Source organism: Rhynchophorus ferrugineus, unplaced genomic scaffold (genome assembly GCF_030347505.1).
Source record: "Rhynchophorus ferrugineus isolate W39M unplaced genomic scaffold, kcgeb_rfMv2 rfM2, whole genome shotgun sequence".
Taxonomy (NCBI): Eukaryota; Metazoa; Arthropoda; class Insecta; order Coleoptera; family Curculionidae; genus Rhynchophorus; species Rhynchophorus ferrugineus.
In genome coordinates this window covers 62848041-62864690 of record NW_027472581.1, presented here as the reverse complement: position 1 = coordinate 62864690, position 16650 = coordinate 62848041, and the positions used below count along the sequence as shown (strand labels likewise).

At 31.2% G+C, this 16650-nt stretch overlaps 2 protein-coding genes across 2 annotated transcripts; one reads left to right on the top strand and one right to left on the bottom strand.

Annotated features, from left to right (window-relative positions):
* The first annotated feature begins 1294 nt into the window (after window positions 1-1294).
* On the top strand, window positions 1295-2123 carry RpL30 (Ribosomal protein L30). Its single transcript, XM_076394296.1, has 3 exons — window positions 1295-1436; window positions 1577-1688; window positions 1825-2123. The coding sequence occupies exons 2-3, from the start codon at window positions 1581-1583 to the stop codon at window positions 2068-2070; spliced, it is 354 nt and encodes a 117-aa protein (XP_076250411.1). The 5' UTR covers window positions 1295-1436; window positions 1577-1580; the 3' UTR covers window positions 2071-2123.
* A 930-nt stretch (window positions 2124-3053) lies between these two features.
* Window positions 3054-16130, bottom strand: LOC143190154 (uncharacterized). The gene is made up of 11 exons (XM_076394287.1): window positions 15539-16130; window positions 13832-15416; window positions 8270-8348; window positions 7293-7359; window positions 7055-7168; window positions 6907-6997; window positions 6678-6848; window positions 5800-5929; window positions 5578-5722; window positions 5397-5502; window positions 3054-3877 (listed from the first exon to the last, which is right to left on the bottom strand). Exons 2-11 carry the CDS (start codon window positions 14999-15001, stop codon window positions 3671-3673), a joined length of 2280 nt encoding a protein of 759 aa, XP_076250402.1. The 5' UTR covers window positions 15002-15416; window positions 15539-16130; the 3' UTR covers window positions 3054-3670.
* Between the last annotated feature and the right edge of the window lie 520 nt (window positions 16131-16650).

The window sequence follows — 16650 nt, the reverse complement described above, 5'->3', positions numbered from 1 at the left end:
TGATTAGGTATACGTTTACATTTTATTTAGTAGCTATGGTTATTGAATATCTTTAGATTTTAGGTTTTATTTAAGTTATACTATTTATATTTATTATACTATGTTATTTAAAAATAGCAATTAATATATTAAAGCAGGACAAAACATTTGTGGTGTTATTATTCCATTCCTTTTTACACATCCACAGAACATTCAGTATAAAAGTAATCCTACTTCCTTTAAAATTATATTTATTATATGATAATAGAAATTAGTTTTTTTTTCCTTTTTTTTAAAGTTATCTCGTGAATGAATATGTATACATCTCTGTCTACTTATACAACTTCCCTTATACTTATCCTTGTCTTCTCTTGTCCCTTATACTACCATTGGAGAATATAAAGACATTTAAAATTAACTGGTCCAAGCATTTCTCTCCGTCCTTTCTTATCTCCCATTTTATACCATTTACATACATTTTATACTTATATCTTCGTCTGACATGACGAATGGAAAAAAACAGTCGAACCATGCATTTGACTGAAAATAGTAATTACTATTTTCAATCGCTATTTTTTTGACTATCGACTACTTTGCGACTATCGACTGCTTTCAGTCGATAGCTCCCAACGCTAATAAATAGTATCAAAATCAGTCGGATCGAAAATAGCGACTGAAACAATTAATAACAAAATAAAGTCAATATAGTCAATTACTATATATTCGTTTTCAGTCGATAGTTCCCAACACTAGTATTATGTATAGTTTAAAATTTTTTTTGGTAGTTAGCATGTAAATAACAATATATTGTATATTAATATAGCAGTATTTTGGAATGATATTTTTCAAGATTGTTAATGTAATAAGGTAGAAAGTAGCGTTGGGAATTATTAACTGAAAATATTCGAAACCATCGATAGTTGCAAAACAGTCATATCTGTCGATAGTCAAAAAACGAGCGAGTAAAATAGTAATTACTATATTCAAAAAAATAAAAGTAATTCTACTTCATTTAAAATGAAATTATTAATTGCATGTTAAAAATATTCAGTATTTTTTTCCTTTTCTTTTTTTAAAGTTACTACGTGAAGGTATATGTACTTCTCTGTCTCTCTCATACTACCGTTGGAAAATATAAAAACATATAAAATTAACTAGTCCAAGCCATTATCCAAGTCATCGTCCTTTCCTCTCTCACAATTTATACAGGAAAAGGTTCATATATCTTCGTCTGACATTACGAAATGAAGAAAACAATTGGACCTTACGTTTGACTCAATAATTACTATTTTTAGTCGCTAGTTTTTTGATTATTGACTCTATTGACTGTTTTGGACTATCGACTGTTTTCAGTCGATACTTCCCAACGCTACTAGTTACAATACTGTCATTTAGACTGTCAGGGTTCTTTTTGAACTTGTATTTCTAGGCTTTGCACGTGTGAGCTATTTTGCAAGGTATTTATTAAGGTTTTTATTTTGTATGTGTAATATTGCATATCAGATATTGTGTATTGTCCTAATGTGTGTTAATGTACATATTATATTGTCTTTTTTTTCTATTCTCAAAATTTCGTTAACCTAACAATTGTTTTCAGAGATATGGCCGCTACCAAGAAGCAAAAGAAAGCTATTGAGAGCATTAACAGTCGCTTGGCTTTGGTAATGAAATCGGGGAAATATTGTTTGGGATACAAACAAACACTTAAGGTACTTTATAGATAGTTTTTTTCTTATAATTTTATTGTTAATCATGAATTTGCTAAATTATATGTAGTATAATTTTCTACATTAACTCATCTTTCTTAATGTATGTGTATCTCTGTTTTTTTTTTTTGCTTTGCAGACTTTAAGACAAGGAAAGGCAAAACTCATAATTATTGCAAACAATACACCATCTTTAAGAAAGTCTGAAATTGAGTATTATGCCATGTTAGCAAAAACAGGTGTTCACCACTACACAGGAAATAATGTAGAATTGGGTACAGCCTGTGGCAAATACTTTAGGGTCTGTGCCATGTCCATCACGGATCCTGGCGATTCTGATATTATCAGATCAATGCCATCAGGTGATGGGGGTACCCCTCTGTAATTTTTTAGGTTTTTTTTTAATAATTATATGACCCAAATAAACTGTAAATAAAACATGTTGTTTCTTTTCTAATTGTTACTGATCAGGTTGGATTTCTTTATAATGGGATGTTTTAAAATGGAAACAATTTAACCTGGTTCTGTTGTTTAAAGTAGATTAATTTAATCGCCAGTATACTGGTGATGAGCAGATGCTCTTCACTTTTTTAAACAGCGACTCGTGTTATTCTCGTTTTTTGTGTTATGTAGCTTTTGTTGTACTTTTTGTGATTTACTTGACGAGAGACTAAGAGTTACAAAACAGCACTTGGAATAATTTTTATGACCACAAAGTTCTGTCTCTCGTTACTAAATTTCATTTTTAAATATTTTTGACATCATGTTTTATAGGTACTTTGTGGCTTTAAAGCAGAGTAACAAATTAACTAAACATTAATAAAGCAAACATTTTGACTTTTATAAAAACATAGTAAATTTACATAAAATTTGTGTAGTTGTAGAAAGGGGTGGTTACAGATGTAGTACAGAATATTGTAGGATGTTTTCTCATGTCGTACTCTGTTTTTCCTTTTGCACGTTCATATGCTGCAAGAACTCAGTTTTCTTTCTCAAGTTTCACAAATTTTTTCTATCAGCAAATTAAATTATATATTAACAAATTAATGTCAACACCCTTGACTTTGAGTATTCTTACAGTTTTGTGGATTCACATTTCAAGGTCAATTTTTTCTCTAAAGTTATGTTTTTAACAAATTAATATTCAATTTCACGTTCTGGTGAGTAACCACGTCCTCCCAGTTAGGTTGTTATTACACGATAAGCTACTTAAGTCACTAGTAAATAAATTTAGTCTACAGTTGGAAGAGTGCAGTTAAAGCTTCATATAAGGAGTGTAATCAAGACGAGGTGTAAAGATATAAAATAAAAGATAACTTGTGCAGAATAATGAAAAATAAATTTTGATTTGTATGAAAATTTAACAAGGACATAAAAATTATACTTTATTGATTTACGCAGTTATTTACATATGGTTCAGAATATTGATAAAATATATTTTCTTAAATGTTTAAAATCTACATGAAATTTATAAATTAAGCTGTAAAGAACATCAAACGCTCCTAAGTAGAATAAGATCAATCAGAAACGTGAGACGGAATTGTATTTTTACAATTTCAAACAAATGTTCTACACTTATTTGCTTAAATATTAAACCACCAAATTCCAGTTATAGAACAAATAAAATAACTTAGATTATAAAATACTTTAGGGAATTTTGACTAATTGTTCAAGACGTCACACTTTATAACCTTATGTGTTTGATAACAAAGTCTATTAAATTACTTAAAATTAAAAAAACTAACATTTGTTATGAAGAGAAAGAATAAGTGTTTTACTAGTATGGGGTAAATACAAAAATAGATTTTAATTGTAAAACTCAACTAGAAGATGCAAACAAACATTTGTTTTTATATAATTATAATTTCGAATTTTAATAGAACATAAAATATAAACTAGTGATAGCTAGTTACAAGTGAAGACTTAAATTTTTAAGTCTGTAATAAATTTCAAATCAAATGATTGTAGTAAATAAATTATTCTATTCATCGAGACAATGAATGGCTCCTGTCTCTGTGCGCATCGCCGCTTCCTCCATGATCACCTAGACGCTGATAGGCGGGTATTTTATCGAAGAAGGGATGGTTCATGGCCTCTTTAAGAGTTATTCTTTCTGATGGTTCATATTCCAACATTTTGAAGATCAAGTCAAATAAATATTTGTGATCTGATTGGTCAGACTGCTGATATCGCTGAAAAATAAAAGTTATAAATAAGTTAAGAAAATTTTTTTTTATGTATATTGTTTGTTTTTTGGGGGATAAAAGTATAGTAAAGCTACAATCAATTCATTAAGAGACTTTTTTCAGAATTTTCAGTTTGTATTATATGTTTTTTTATAATATTTTTTTAAGCTTGTTTACAATTTTATTTATGCATTACATTCTTTCTAAATAGTTAATTGATAATATATATTATCCTAAATGGAGTTGCTATCAGGTGCTCGCATATATTCAGATAATTTTTTTATATTAAAAAAGCATTTATTCGCAAATTGATCTGAACAAGTTGTAATAAGATGCTACTATGTTTGGTGAATTCACTTCCTGTTACTCTACTGCAATAGTGTATTCTTAGCAACTATTGCAAAGGTGGCTGAGTCTTGTTATGCAAGAAAACAACTCTATATGTTATACTTGATATTATTATACTTTATGCAAATTATGTCGTTCAATTTGTTCAAATTACGTCGGTAGATATCTGCAGTGACAGTTGCATTTGATTTAGTAGCAGTTCAAAATGCATTATACCTTGTTGATTCCACCATATGCACAGTAAGACTTTATGGTAGATAGCGATGTTGATATGGCTTCGAAAAGTTGTTTGAAATGAATGACACTTTGAGTAGGGATTTCATCCAATAAGTCTTTGTATTCAAAATTTTTAGGTTTTCAATAAGGTGACAATCTAAATTAAGCTGCTGACAAGATTAGACAATGTCTCTTGTACATATCTACATATCATTTTTATAAGTTTTACTTAGTGTATATTTTTAATGATCTTAATTCTTTCATGTTAAAAATTACTAAAAACTAAAAATTAATTGAAGTAGTTTAATAACATTATTAAAGACAACGAATTACGGCGATTGGACATCTAGTTACATAAAATCTACCTATATTAGCTTTAAAAACAAAAATATTTACTAATGATAAATGTTTAATAATAACAAGGGTAGAAATACTTCGTAATGGCACTTAATGCCAAGCTTTCACACCCAATAAAATATTGAAAAATATACGATTGCCTTTGTTAACAGAATAGATTCTCAGATGCAGAAGTAATTTCGACAGGAAACTTCCGAATTTTTAATGGTGAGATATTTAACTAGTCGACTTAAGGGTGGCAGCTTCAAACTATGCTATAAATACAACTAGAAGATCCAGAAAGAAGAATTTAACTTACTACATATTTTCGTATCTTAAAAAAAGATCCAATAGTTTATAAAAACAATAATTTTAGAATACTTATTTTACATGACATAGTCACAAGTTAATTTTATTATTTTACATTAAGAACTATATAAAATCCATTAGTTAGTGTAACATAGCGCTAGATTGTGTATGGATTTTAAATTGACAACAAATCAATCAAATCTCAATCTAGACTCAATTTTCCAAACTATATCCTCTCATTATACTAAGCTAATTATTATATGAAAAATAATACAGCCAAATGAAAATACGAAACATTATTTTTATAAGCACTTACCGATAATGGTTTGCAATTATCACGAACATATCGACCAGCAGAACTTTTTTCATCCCAGTCTAATTTTCCTTTATAAAAATATTTGGTTTTTGTTTTTCTTGCCATTCTGGAAAAAATGTGATAAATGGATACTCAAACAAATATTAATATAATTTATTTGAGGAAGTAACAGTTTATTTACCTTCCAGGTATTTCTCCTAATATGCGTTGCATCATGGCTAAATGTTCTCTATTATCATGTGTTTGAAATAATGTTATACCAAGATATAGTTCAAATAGTATACAGCCTATAGACCAGACATCACATGGTTGAGCCCAACCCAGTTCTAAAAGTTTTAAAATGAACTTGTATTTACAATTTGCAACATTGTTAAAATAATATTGGTATTAGGAACCAACTTACCTAAAATAACCTCTGGTGCCCTATAATGTCTAGTTGAAACAATGGTACTGTGATGTTCATGATCAAAAGTAGCACTGCCGAAATCAATTAACCTGACGTCAGTTCTTTTAACTCTTTTAACTTCCCGACGCTAAAACAAAATAGACAATTAATAATAAAAAGTAAATAAACAATTAGCCGGGAAATATAATCTAGATAATTTTCGGCATGATTTAACATCGCATTTCTATAATTATATTCATGACAAAGCCGTAAACAGTATGATTTTTCTTACTTTAGAATCACGAGAAACTAAATTTTATTTACATGAAGTTTCATGATTTCCAATTCGAAGCTCAAACAAAACAATCTATATACTAAAGGAAATAACGCCCGAGAGATCTTTATCAAGTTGAGATAGGAACAGTTGGTATTAGCGCCTAAAGATTAGTCTCGTGGCTAAATATTACAAACAAGAATTTAATTGATCTAAATTTAAGAATCTATGCTTATGAGGACACCATTTTTTAATAAAAAGCGTTTGCACAAAAATTAAAAATTACAGTTAGTCTTTATAAAATTGCTTAATTTTGTTTATAGTTCTCTCATTATGACAACTTGAATATTTGAAGAACTACAAGTAAATAGTTTTTTGATTAAACATTCTAAAATGGTACATGTAGTTCTTAGACCTCAGAAGTTTCACTCCATGGGAACAACATTTTATAATCATTTAATATTATTACACAGCATACTATTCTTATGGCCATTAATGATGAAAAACTAGAAAGATAAATTGAAATTTTAATCTGAATATATTTTTCTATATAATTATGATTTAAATCACTGTATGACTGTATGACTTTTTTGAATACTTTTAAATGATACTTATACTTTACCTTATTAGCATTATAAACTAACTCATATGCGGAGTCAACAAATAATATATTTTCAGGCTTTAAATCAGTGTGTGTCAGTTTGTTGTCGTGTAGGAATTTTACGGAATAGCACAACTGGTAACTGATGTGTCTTACTTGATCCAATGGATATGGTTGATAGTTGTTGTCTTTCTGTAAATATCGAATTTCATTTTACTAACATCGTTAAATGAAATACTAAAATACTTACCAAAAAATCAAAAACGCTAAGACCTAACATTTCAAAAGCAATGCACATATGACCATGATAATCAAACCAGTCTAGCATCTTTACGCATAAGCTGAAAATCAATTGTAGTATCAGTTATAAATCAATTTTGTTAATATACAATACATACTGTATACTATCTGGATCTTTATCATACAATTTCTCTAAAACATTTATTTCCAGTTTAGCTGCTTCTCTGTATTTTTCGACATTTTTTATGATCTTTAATGCCATGGAATGATCCCTAAAAAATAGTTTTTAAACATACACTCAAAGAGCTAATAAAAAACAAATATTAATTAAAAAGGTTTAGAAATAATGTCCAAATTTTATTTTCATTTAACTAATATATAGATAGGTAGACTTACATCTCCAAATCTTTAATTTTGACCACTTTTCCAAAAGTTCCTTCACCGAGTGTACCAAGTATTTTATCTGAAATTTAACAATAATATCATATGAATAAAATATTTTCAGAAGTCAGTCACCTTAGTTTGATAGTTTAGTTATAGTATGATAGTTGTGATACAGTGACGAACAGTACCACATAATCTGTTTGATATATTCCACTTTATAGTTATTGTAAATATATATATATATATATATATATATATATATATATATATATATATATATATATATATATATATATATATATATATATATGAGAGCAATACTCGAAGTGGTGCATATCAGTATTAAGTAGGAACTCGAATAAAAAAATATTAGAAATTAAATACTATTAAAATGTTATAACCAAACTAGGGTTCTGACTTTTTGACAGCACTATTGCAACAAAAATTGTTCATGCAGAGTAATTATAATAATAATCTAAATATCGAACCAATAAGGTGAGAACTACTTGTACGAACCTACAAATAGCTTCACCCGATCAAAAATTTTGCTGTTTCAAAATGTTTTTCTTTAATTAAAAAAACTGATACAAAACCTATCATATATCCTGTGTATAAGACAGAGATGTCAATACTGAATTTCTTTTAGGACATTTACTCTAAATTTCTTCTCAAAATTCGATGGCGCTTATTAATTCTTATTTAATCTTGTTCCGCGTCCAACTAGCAATAAAAACATTTATTTGTATGACGTACACCACATTTGGTAATATTAAAAATTGTTTTTAGTTTAAATAGTGGGATATCAGCCCATCCAATAGTAACCTCAAGTTTTACTTACATTTGACTTGAGGTATAACAGGATTATTTGTTTTATTTATTAACGAAAATGGTTGATATGACAATTATAGTTAGTTGAACTTATCGGTACAAAATGTATCCATCGAATTTCCAGAAGATGTTTTTGTAATTATATCAAGGTATTCACACACATCGATCTTGAAGAATGTCCCCTGATCGGTATATAAGGTGGCCTTCTTCGTCATCTTCCACAGATGGCGCTCGAGAACTCTGTTTTGTCACCCCGTCATCAACATCATCATCATCATTGTCATCATTGATATCATCATCATCATCGTGGTCAATGGGCAGTGGTCGGGGGTTAGCAACGTCATCCAATCACATTCGGCGCAGACGGGTGGTCGGCATGCCCAGCCAGAATGGCGTTTCATGGTCAGCGTCAAAGTGGCAACAGCGTACGCAAGGTTGATAGTGGCCCGACAAGCAAAGACAGAGGCAAACGGATTGCCAAATCAACAATCGTTTTCTTCACACAAAATTGATGCAATTATATGGAGCATATATGGCATCAGAAATATTATATATCGTTATTTTGCAAATTAACTAAGGTCTAAATTAAGCACAGAAAAGAAAATTCGATAATTAAATTATTTTAACGCACTGATTCAGTTCGATGAAGTATTATTGGAGTACGTTCAAAATAGCATCACTATTTCTGAGCTATATATGTTGTTTCACATGACATACTGAGAAATCTTAATGGGTACTTTTTAAATGTTTAATTAATATTTTATGAAAAGCACAGACTTTAATATAGAACTATTATAAAACATCAAGAATATAATATTTAATTTTGCTAGATGAAACGATATTTAAAGTTGGTATATTATATACAAGATTCCTCAAAATAAAGTATCAAAATGAAAATTCCCTGTTTAATATTCTATATACTGGATATCTTTCTTGATGTTTTACTATAAAAAAAAACATATCAAGTTAAGCAAGATATTGGTTAGTATTGTTTAAGAGCGGTTACTAAAGCAAAAGCTAATAGAATTGGTTGTTAATGTTCGAGTATTTTTAATAATGCTATTCACATGGGAATATATCAAAATTGAAATTACAAATATTTTTTATAACCCAAATTAAAGAATAATAAATGAATAAGTTAACGTGAAACTCAAAAATAGGTGATCTATTAATAAAAATGATTCAAAATAGAATCGAAAAGAAATGATACAAAGACAGTATATATCTACATAATCTTCCTATCTTATGATTTAAAGTTTTATAAATTCATTTTATATAATTATACAGTCGTAGTTGAACTGTGATTTTCAGCGAAATTTGATACCTTCAATATTTTCTCTAGAAAAATTAATTTACGATTCTCCGATGTAATTTTTATATCTAATTTGAATTTCATAATTTGTTCTAATTTAATGTCGTTGTTGCATTGAACTTTATTATTATTTGATAGACTGGAAATGTATTTTGTCTAGTAAGTTTAGTGAAAAAAAAATGTTTACAGTAGTAAAAATAATATAATTATAAAAGTTGTGTATTAATGGACTTTATTAGAATTAGAAAAAGAACCTTTTCCAAAATAGGCGTGAGATGCAAATTTATTGTACAAATGAAGTAAAAAGTATACACAATTCTACTGAAACGCTTTAATGTTCATAAAAGTGCGTTGATTCCTAAAGGTTGAGTTGTGTCGTATTTTTAACCTGATCTTAAAAATAACACAACGGTCAGCGTAATTTTTGAAACGTCGATGAAAAACTCTCAAGATGAGAAAAAAACAAGTGCGCTATGACCTGGTCAACCCAATCTGTCAGGATAGCAAGGCCAGTATTGAGGTTAACCCAAATATTTCCGTGGGGTGCTAAATGGATCCGACAAAACGACTACTTCGGCACCAATTTCCACATCTAACCCTGTCCGATTGCCGCTGTTTAGATCTTGAAATCCATTCAACGAAAATAGAATGATACCGATACGGATTTTGGCATGAAATCAACCGTTTGCCGCGTTTAAGATTATTTTTAAGTTCGCAACAAGTTTGCAATTCGGAAAAGCGTGGAAAAAATGAAGTTATGGACCATATGGCACGCGAAAACTTTTTGTAAACGTATTAAATGTTTTTTTGTGTATCGCGTAATTGTTTTGGGTATATTATTGGTTCTGAAAGTGGAACGGCGCTCATAACCATTCGATCAAAAATTACCACAATCACTTTTGGATATCTGAACCTGACATCATTGGACTGATTTAAAGAATTCTCAATTTCTATTTATACGTACAGTAATAAACAGGATGTGAATGATTCCAAACAATAATACAGCTACATGGAAGTTCCAAAAAGTTTCTTAAACTGGTAATATTAATTCGATAATAAATTAATACCATATCTATCCATACAATTATAATGTTAATCTAATTAATTGTATTTATGACAAAAAAGGAATTTTAAAATTTCACATTAATCAAGATAACAAGCCGTTTCTGCTAAATATGGTTTTTATGTGACTGTAAATTAAGTTCAGTTAATTTGAAATAGATGATATAATTTATGATACACCATATTGGATATTTCTGCAAACGCTCTGTTATTAGCCTTAGATCAGCATGACTTATTGAAGTGTCAATTTTTCTCGACTGTGAAGATATGGAATAACGAGCAAACAAAACATAATTTTTAGAAAGTTTGCTTTTCCTGACAACCACGAAATGCTACTGGAACTGGAACTAGAAGTAATTATTTTGATACTACATAAAGGTTTACTCCAACGGGACCATGCTATATGATCGCCTGAATAAATTTATAGACATATAAAAATATACATACATATATAGATATATTAAAGGCTCATCGATGCCATTTGATTTGATTACGCAGCCCTCTGCAGTGAAATATAAATGCATTCTAATTAAAAAAAAAAAACAAACGAAATAGATTCCGAAAAATGTGGATACCATGCAATAAATCCAGGATCAATGAGTAATAGATGATGCAGAAGTGAAATTGGATATTGACAAAAATACTGTGCACAAACGCAAGAAACTTTGTGTTAAGTTCAAAAAAGACTATAACTTCCTGCAAAAACTAATTTTGCAACTATTGTTATTGGTTCAAATCAGATCACATATAAATTACAATAGCTTTCCCGAGAATATCTATATTTCTATATTTTATTGGTTTAATTAACACATAGTCTCCTATAAAATGACAGCAATCATAATAAAATGAAAGTATAGAAGTTTCCAAAATTACTCGAGAACATATATTAAAAAAGTTTAAGAGTTCATTTCTATGTAGAATCAAAATAAATATTTAACAATGGCCGTAAGGCATGTCATAAGAGATGACAATAACATTTTAATAATAAGTACCACTTCGGTTAAATTTGTGCCATACAACAAATTGACAAGAAAAATGTCCTGTACCATACGAAATCATGATACACATTTCCTTGTATCATCACCATAAAAACGATCGTAAACATCACTATATAAAATCGAAAAATTGAAATGTTTTTGTACAACCGTGAACAAAGGTGCATCATCATCGTTTCATTTATTAGTAGAAACTATGATGTTTTGATCAATATAGAGATGAAATACAAATGTCTTAAAAAATGTGGTTAGTACTTTTTTAGTTTCTGAATTATTAAATTATTGTTTTAATTTGGTTCTGGTGTAATTGAGAGTAACCAGTACTGTTATTTAACATAACACATGGGCTGAAAAGTACCGGTCCTAACACATAGATAGCGCTAGTTTAATTCCATTAACCGCTTTTTCAGTTAGTATTAACTTTCAAAAAGAACTGTTAAAATTTCATAATATTTTTCTCATAAATTTGTGAGTAATTACGTTAAGAGTGATACTACTTTTGTTATTTTTAAAACAATGGATCAAAAACAATTTCGTGTTTTAATTTTACACTGCCTCTTGATGGCAGAAAATACTGTTCAAGCGAAGCAATGGCTTGAAAAGTGTTCCTCCGCTCCTCAAACGTGGTCGCAGAGACATGGATGATGCAGAACACAGTGGGTGGCCAAATACGGTGGTAACACCAGAAAACATTAAAAAATCCATAAAATCGTTGTGAATGATCGAAAAGTGAAGTTGAGTTAGCTAATATTGTAAGGAAATTAAAAGAATGTGTTGGTTTTATATTGCATGAGCATTTGACTATGAGAAAGCTCTGGGTGCTGCGTTTGCTCACTGTTGACCAAAAACAAGAATGTGTTGATGATTCTGAGCAGTGTTTGGCCATGTTTAAACGTAACAAAACGGAATTTGTGCATCGATATGTGACAATGGGGAAAACATGGATCCATCACTTCACTCCAGAATCAAAACGATATGGACTGGATCAAAACTGAGTGGACAGTAACTAGTAACAGGCCTATTTTGAGGCAAAAGATAAATCGTTCTACAAAAGTGGTATTGAAATATTAGAACCGCGCTGGAATGATCGTGTGGCTTTTGATGGAGATTACGTTGATGAATAAAGTAAATTTTGAAAAAAAAACGCATTTCGTTGTTATGTCCGGGACTTTTCAGCCAATGTGTTACTTTACATTTGATATTAAATAAACAGATGTAGTAACATTATGTTACATTTTATAATATGATATCGGTAAATGGTTGTTTAAATAATTAAATTTTAAATAATAACAAATCTTTATAGCACACAAATTAGCACTCTTGACCTAAAAATAACAGAACGTGTACTGTTTCAAATTCATTCAAATGGTACAAATATAAACAATAAAGGAAATCAGAGCATGATATGTCTTATATATTGGGCAGTGTATTAACACTGTAGAATAAGATAAGTCCATAAAGCAAAATTTTAATTCAGCTAATAAAAATAAATTACAATTTAAATATTTGTGGCATGATATTGTCAGAATGTAAATTTTGAGTCAATGGTATCAACATGAAATTTGATTTTTGACAAAAAGTGTATGTATAATATAAGAAAAAATAAAGCTTTAAAAGTAGAGGGATAAATAAATTAATAAATAATTGATTATGTCAAAATGTTCTTCACACTTTTAATGTTATTTCATGTAATTGTTTTATTCAACAATTAAGATGTAGTATTTTTCAAGAAAATTAATCTCGCTACAAAAATGTTGATACCACTCATTTCTAGCAGTGTATCATAATAAAAAGTATTAGCTTTTTTGGTGAATAGAAGTAGATGATACAGTTCCGAGTATAAAAGGAAATTTTAATAAAGTGCAGTGTGATCGAAATCAAAATGTCAAAATAACTAGAACGGTTATCAGTATCAAAGTATATTTGATTTTAATATATCCATGGAATGTGTGAATGTTATAAGAAAAAAGGCATGGAGACGTAAATTGTATTCCAACCAGTCTTCGGCTTCAATGAACAATTTCGTCATCAATCACGATGCTCGTCATAATAGAGATATAACGATTTGTCCATGTGCTCGAATGTGTGTTTTGCTTGCACCAAGCATTTGTTGCGCACATCAACATCGCGTCATAATCACAAATTTACGTATAAACGTACGACTTACATAGACGATGCGACTTTAAACGATACGGTTTTAGCGTCACGCTGTTAAAACAAAAAACAATTTCCTATTGAACAAGCTAGTGAATATTTCCCAGTGAACAAGCGGCACTCCCAACGGATTTGTTAGTGAACAGATCACGCATAACCTTATTTTGATCGAATGATGGGATCCTGTCAGCCGTACTTACAGCCGCTAACCTCGTGGTTTCTGGATAATATTTCTTCGCGATGACCGCCGCCACGCTGGTACTTTCCGCGGCCGCAGCGGAGGCGGCGGTCGATGTCGCCGCCGTCTCATTGCTTGCCTTATTGTAAGCCTCGTCCAATGCCGAATATTTCATTATCAAACTCTGAATCTCTTTTCTTTTCGCTTCCCTTTCCGCAATGGGATCGGGCACGGCCGGAGTCGGGGTCACTTCCTCGTCTTCCTCGACCGTTGTCGAGTTCGATACGGGGATGGTTTTCTGAGGAGTCAAGTCGGCGTCATTGTTGATGGGGATCTCAACTGCGCTCAGTTTGAGATTCGTTGTGCCAGAGGCGTTGGACGTGGACTTGCGATCATTGTACTCGCTTTTGCCTACCCGATGGGATTTCGATGATCGTCTCGGTCTAAGCTCGGAGTGATTGGATCGGTGTCGGGAACGATAAGTCGAATCCCGATCCAGGTATGCGTAAGATGGCTCCTTGTAGATAGTCGGGTGGACTTTATGTTCGTTACGGTAAGGGGTTTTTTCACGCGTCACTACACTGTTGTTATTCACATAAGGATAAGCTTTTTCGCTTAACTGAAAAACATTAGCCGTCGTACTGCTCTTGGATAGGCTACGACCAATCGAAGATTCTCCCTTGCGATCTGATTCCTTTTTCCTGCCATAGATTCGGTCCAATACCGACAGGTACTTTTCCGTGCCCTCGGTGCGGCTCTTCGAAGCACCATAATTGGGTACTACCGTACTGCTTTTACTTGTGGCCAGAGGATTGGGATGATGTAAATTACTGCTAGAGAGACTCGGTGGTAGTTGCCGTTCAACTGTTGCCGATGGTCCTCGAACTTTGGTGGTGATCTTTTGCAACAAGCTCGAGCATGAATCCGTTAGTAACTGGGTGACGCTGTGTGTGGAGGAACGTGTGTAACGAGGTCTGCGAGTGGACGTATCGCTACTGCTTGTCATTTTCGACGGTTGCTCAGCGGGTTTCACACTCCCGATGGAGGGGTAATTTTTCGTCATCGGCCTATAATTCCCCGATCCCAACCACGAGTAATCGGAGGATGTTCTGTTGCCCGAATGGCTGGAATAGCGGTCGCCATCGTCGTAAATCGGCCGATAACGACTATAAGACAGTCCTGACGAGTACATTTGGTATCGAAACTAAAAATATCATGGCACGAGAGGGACGCGCACCGTCGCGACGCTTTGTTCGAACTAAACTCGGCTGAGATGGACGTTACGTAAATTTAGGTGAGAGCGGTTGAGAAGGGGACATGGAGAAGTGTGCGACAAGCGGGCTTTTGGGCGAGAGATGTGACGCAAACAAGAAATTTTTTTCAAAACAAGTAAACATACTGAAATACACTGACCTCTAGTAAACTAAGTAGAAGTCGTTTGGATTCATAAGCAATGTCTCCAAAGCATGACGATCCACAATACGCGTTCAAGGTCAAAATAGACAATCTTTTATCACGCTCATTAGGAAAATACTCAGACAACAATCCAAGATAATGAGATGAAAATTTTTATTGGTTTTGATGTGTCTATTAAAGATGTTATTGTTCTGTACAGTTTTAACCACCCTCCTTTTTAAAAGCGTAAGAAAACCTAAAAGGAAACTGAATCCACCAAATAAAATAAATGTGAAAATATTATATTAATTGAATTTTATATTTTATATATTACACGCACGTTGCAGGTTGTCTAAAAAAGCTCGCGGAATAATAAAATTAAATATTCGACGCTATTTCATCAGAACATAACCAAAATTACAATTCCGATTGTCAAATGAATTTGCTGAAAGTTTGTTACAAGTATTTTTAAAAATAAAAAGACACATATAAAGGATATGGAAAACGCAAGGGGCTTGTTTTAATAAGTCATTTGACGGATGTGAAGCTTTCAAGACGATCTGTGTGAAGAACATGTAGAAACTGCAGCAACACTAGAAATCATACTTCTGAATCTGACTAGAAATCTTTCTTCCTTAGAAACCATACCAAAAATAAAGGATATAGCATTGGAAGAAGAAACCTTGAGCGAGAAAGATATGGAAGAATCTCTCGGTATTTCACTAAACACAGTAAGTAATATTTTAAAGAAAGTTTTAAGTTTCAAAAAAAAAACATTCGAATAACTTAGTTTATTATTAGCACCAGTTTACTATGGAAGAGACTGCAGACTGCTGACTGTCTATTACCCAGATTCTAAATGAAAACAGGTGGCTCAAGAGTGGTGTGGACCCGGTTTTTCAGCTCCGAAGCGAGCTCATGCTCTGAGAATAAATAATATAATACAAGAAAATGCTAGACATTCGTGAAAAATGAACCGATTTACACGAGAAAAAAAAATTCAATTAATATAATATTTTCACATTTATTTTATTTGGTGGATTCAGTTTCCTTTTAGGTTTTCTTACGCTTTTAAAAAGGAGGGGGGTTGAAACTGTACTGAACAATAAAGTATTTTTACAACAATAACTCCATGTTTTTATCCGTTTCGCGAACTTCTTGGATACGTACGTAACTATTTTTCAGAAAGAATAATTGAAACGTGACTATATTAAATCATAAAAAGAACTATATTAATTTTGAAAAATGAATTGGTTGTGGAACATCCAATTTCGCTCTTCCTTCAGAATAATAGTAGCCAACAAATAATAATTTATGCGAGTAGTAAACAGTAGTCTTTGTTGTCGAAGTGGGTTGTTCGAAACACCCATACAAGAATTTCCGATTATACCTTCACAATTTTAATTTCAACAATAAAATAGCATTTAATAAGCAGTTCTAAAATTT